This window comes from Merops nubicus, unplaced genomic scaffold (assembly GCF_000691845.1).
Source record: "Merops nubicus isolate BGI_N331 unplaced genomic scaffold, ASM69184v1 scaffold19500, whole genome shotgun sequence".
Classification (NCBI taxonomy): domain Eukaryota; kingdom Metazoa; phylum Chordata; class Aves; order Coraciiformes; family Meropidae; genus Merops; species Merops nubicus.
In genome coordinates, this window is record NW_008583798.1 from 18197 (window position 1) to 20181 (window position 1985).

Here is a 1985-nt window from a genome sequence, read left to right on the forward strand (position 1 = left end):
ATCCCACCTGGATGTGAGCCTGGGCACCCTGCTGTGGGTGACCTGCTGGAGCAGGGGGGTTGGAAGAGATGATCTCCAGAGGTCTCTTCCAACTCCACCATTCTCTGTGATTCTGTAATTCAGGTGTTTGCCCTCCATGCAGCCACCAGATGATGTGATTGCACTTGATGAAGAAAAGCCTTTGGCAACACGCTCACATAAGGGACAATTCCCTGGAGGCTCCCACGAACACGCAGGCATGAAATCAAGCTGCAATCCTGTGGGTACGTCACATGGTTTCCACAGACTTGGCTGTTCTCAAGTCTCCACCACAGACTGATGTCCTCGGGATCCTGGTGCTGGCACAGGTCACACCACCCATGAGAAGCCAGCACGTGAATCCAGGGCCAGGCTCTGCTTTCGGAGAAGCCACTGGGAACATGCCCGTCAGCTTAGACAGCAGCCAGATTCAGGTTTATCTGCCAGAATTACACTTAAAACTAATGAAAATCGTGAAAAACCAAGACTGTTAGCTAAATCTAACCCTTAAAAAATATCTTCTTGCCAAAAACCACCAGAGGTTTCTCATCTACAGGCTTGGATGATCTTTCTTTTCCTTAAAGGGAGGATTCTTCCAAGTGCCTCAAGTTCAGATATTCATATTTAATACTCCAAAATGATTAAATTTTTTCATTCTTCCTAGGCAACACTCCTGGATTTAGGTATCATCCTGGAAGCAGGGAAGGATGGACTTTGACCTACAGCTCCAAGAATTCCAGAGGGGATGTATAATTCCTCTGGCTGCTTCAACATGCTTTTCTTCTGGCAGAAGCCAGGGTGAAACAACCTGATGAGCTTGGATGGCAAATTCTCCATGAGGTGGATTTATCTTACCCTCCTTTATGAGGCTCTTTTTGCCCCTTAGGGACAGAGTGACACTAATTTTGGGGGTGGGGATCCTCTTGGGCTCAGTTGGATGTTTTGCTCTTTAAGGCAGCCAAGTGTTGAGTGTAGGGAGGAGAGCACTCACCAGCCAGAAGTAGCAGGACTAAAGGGGGTCAGGTCTTCCCAGAAATTCAGAAACTGTTTTGTTGAACCAGTAATGACCAATGACCAAGTCTGGTGAGGAGCTGAATGCTCCAACTAGGTGGACACAGAAAACCTACCTCTCTTGAAGGTCATGGAGAGATTGTTCAGCTCTGTGGAGTCCCTCGAGGTCTTTCATCATCTTCTTCATGTGCTCCTTTGAGTAGCGATTCTGGATGTAGGCAAACCAGCAGCCACCCACTCCGATGACGATGGACACCACCAGCATGAAGTCCTTCAGATGGTTGTGACGAGTTACTGGAAGAGAACCAGGGACACTAATGAATTCAGAAGAAGATGACGATTAACACAGCAATGATTAACTCTGCACCAAAGCTGGACACAAGAAGTTAGGACAGTGTTAGAAAGAAGTGTGGCCCAGCTCTCACAAAGGGAACAAAATGAGTTATGTTGATATTTAAGAGGAAAAAAAGCAGCTTGACTGTGATCACGGAGACAGGGCAGATCAATATCACATCATCAAGTTGCAAAACTTTGCATCAGAATTACAGCCCAATGTGGAAACTCCTATTTTCAATGGCTGGGAAAACACAGCTGCTTAAAAAAAAAAAAAAAAGCACAGATGCATGAGAGAAAGGAAGTCAGTCGTGGGGGTTAGGGGCTGAACAAGAACCAAAACCATGATTCAAGCAGAAATTTTTACTGTTTACTATTTAGTAAAACCTCAAAGAAGAACATGCTGAGAAAGCTGAAACATGAGGAAGAGCAGCTTGGACAAACTCAGAGCAACTCACTGTTCAGTATCTGCTGGTTTGGAACTCAAAGAGGAAGATTCAGGACAGAGAGAAGGGAGAGATTTTTGGCACTGAGGGTGGTGAGCCCCTGGCCCAGGTTGCCCCGAGAGGTGGTTGCTGCCCCATCCCTGGAACCATTCCAGGGGAGGTTGGCCGGGGCTCTGA

General features: G+C 46.8%; 1 protein-coding gene across 1 annotated transcript in view; it reads right to left on the bottom strand.

The window, feature by feature from the left end:
* The window catches only part of STIM1 (stromal interaction molecule 1), a gene marked incomplete at both ends in the record, with an annotated part of 13941 nt that extends 12618 nt beyond the window's left edge, over positions 1 to 1323 (bottom strand). The window contains 1 exon segment of the mRNA XM_008942332.1: positions 1146 to 1323. Within this exon segment, the coding sequence (XP_008940580.1) occupies positions 1146 to 1323 (178 nt within the window).
* Between the last annotated feature and the right edge of the window lie 662 nt (positions 1324 to 1985).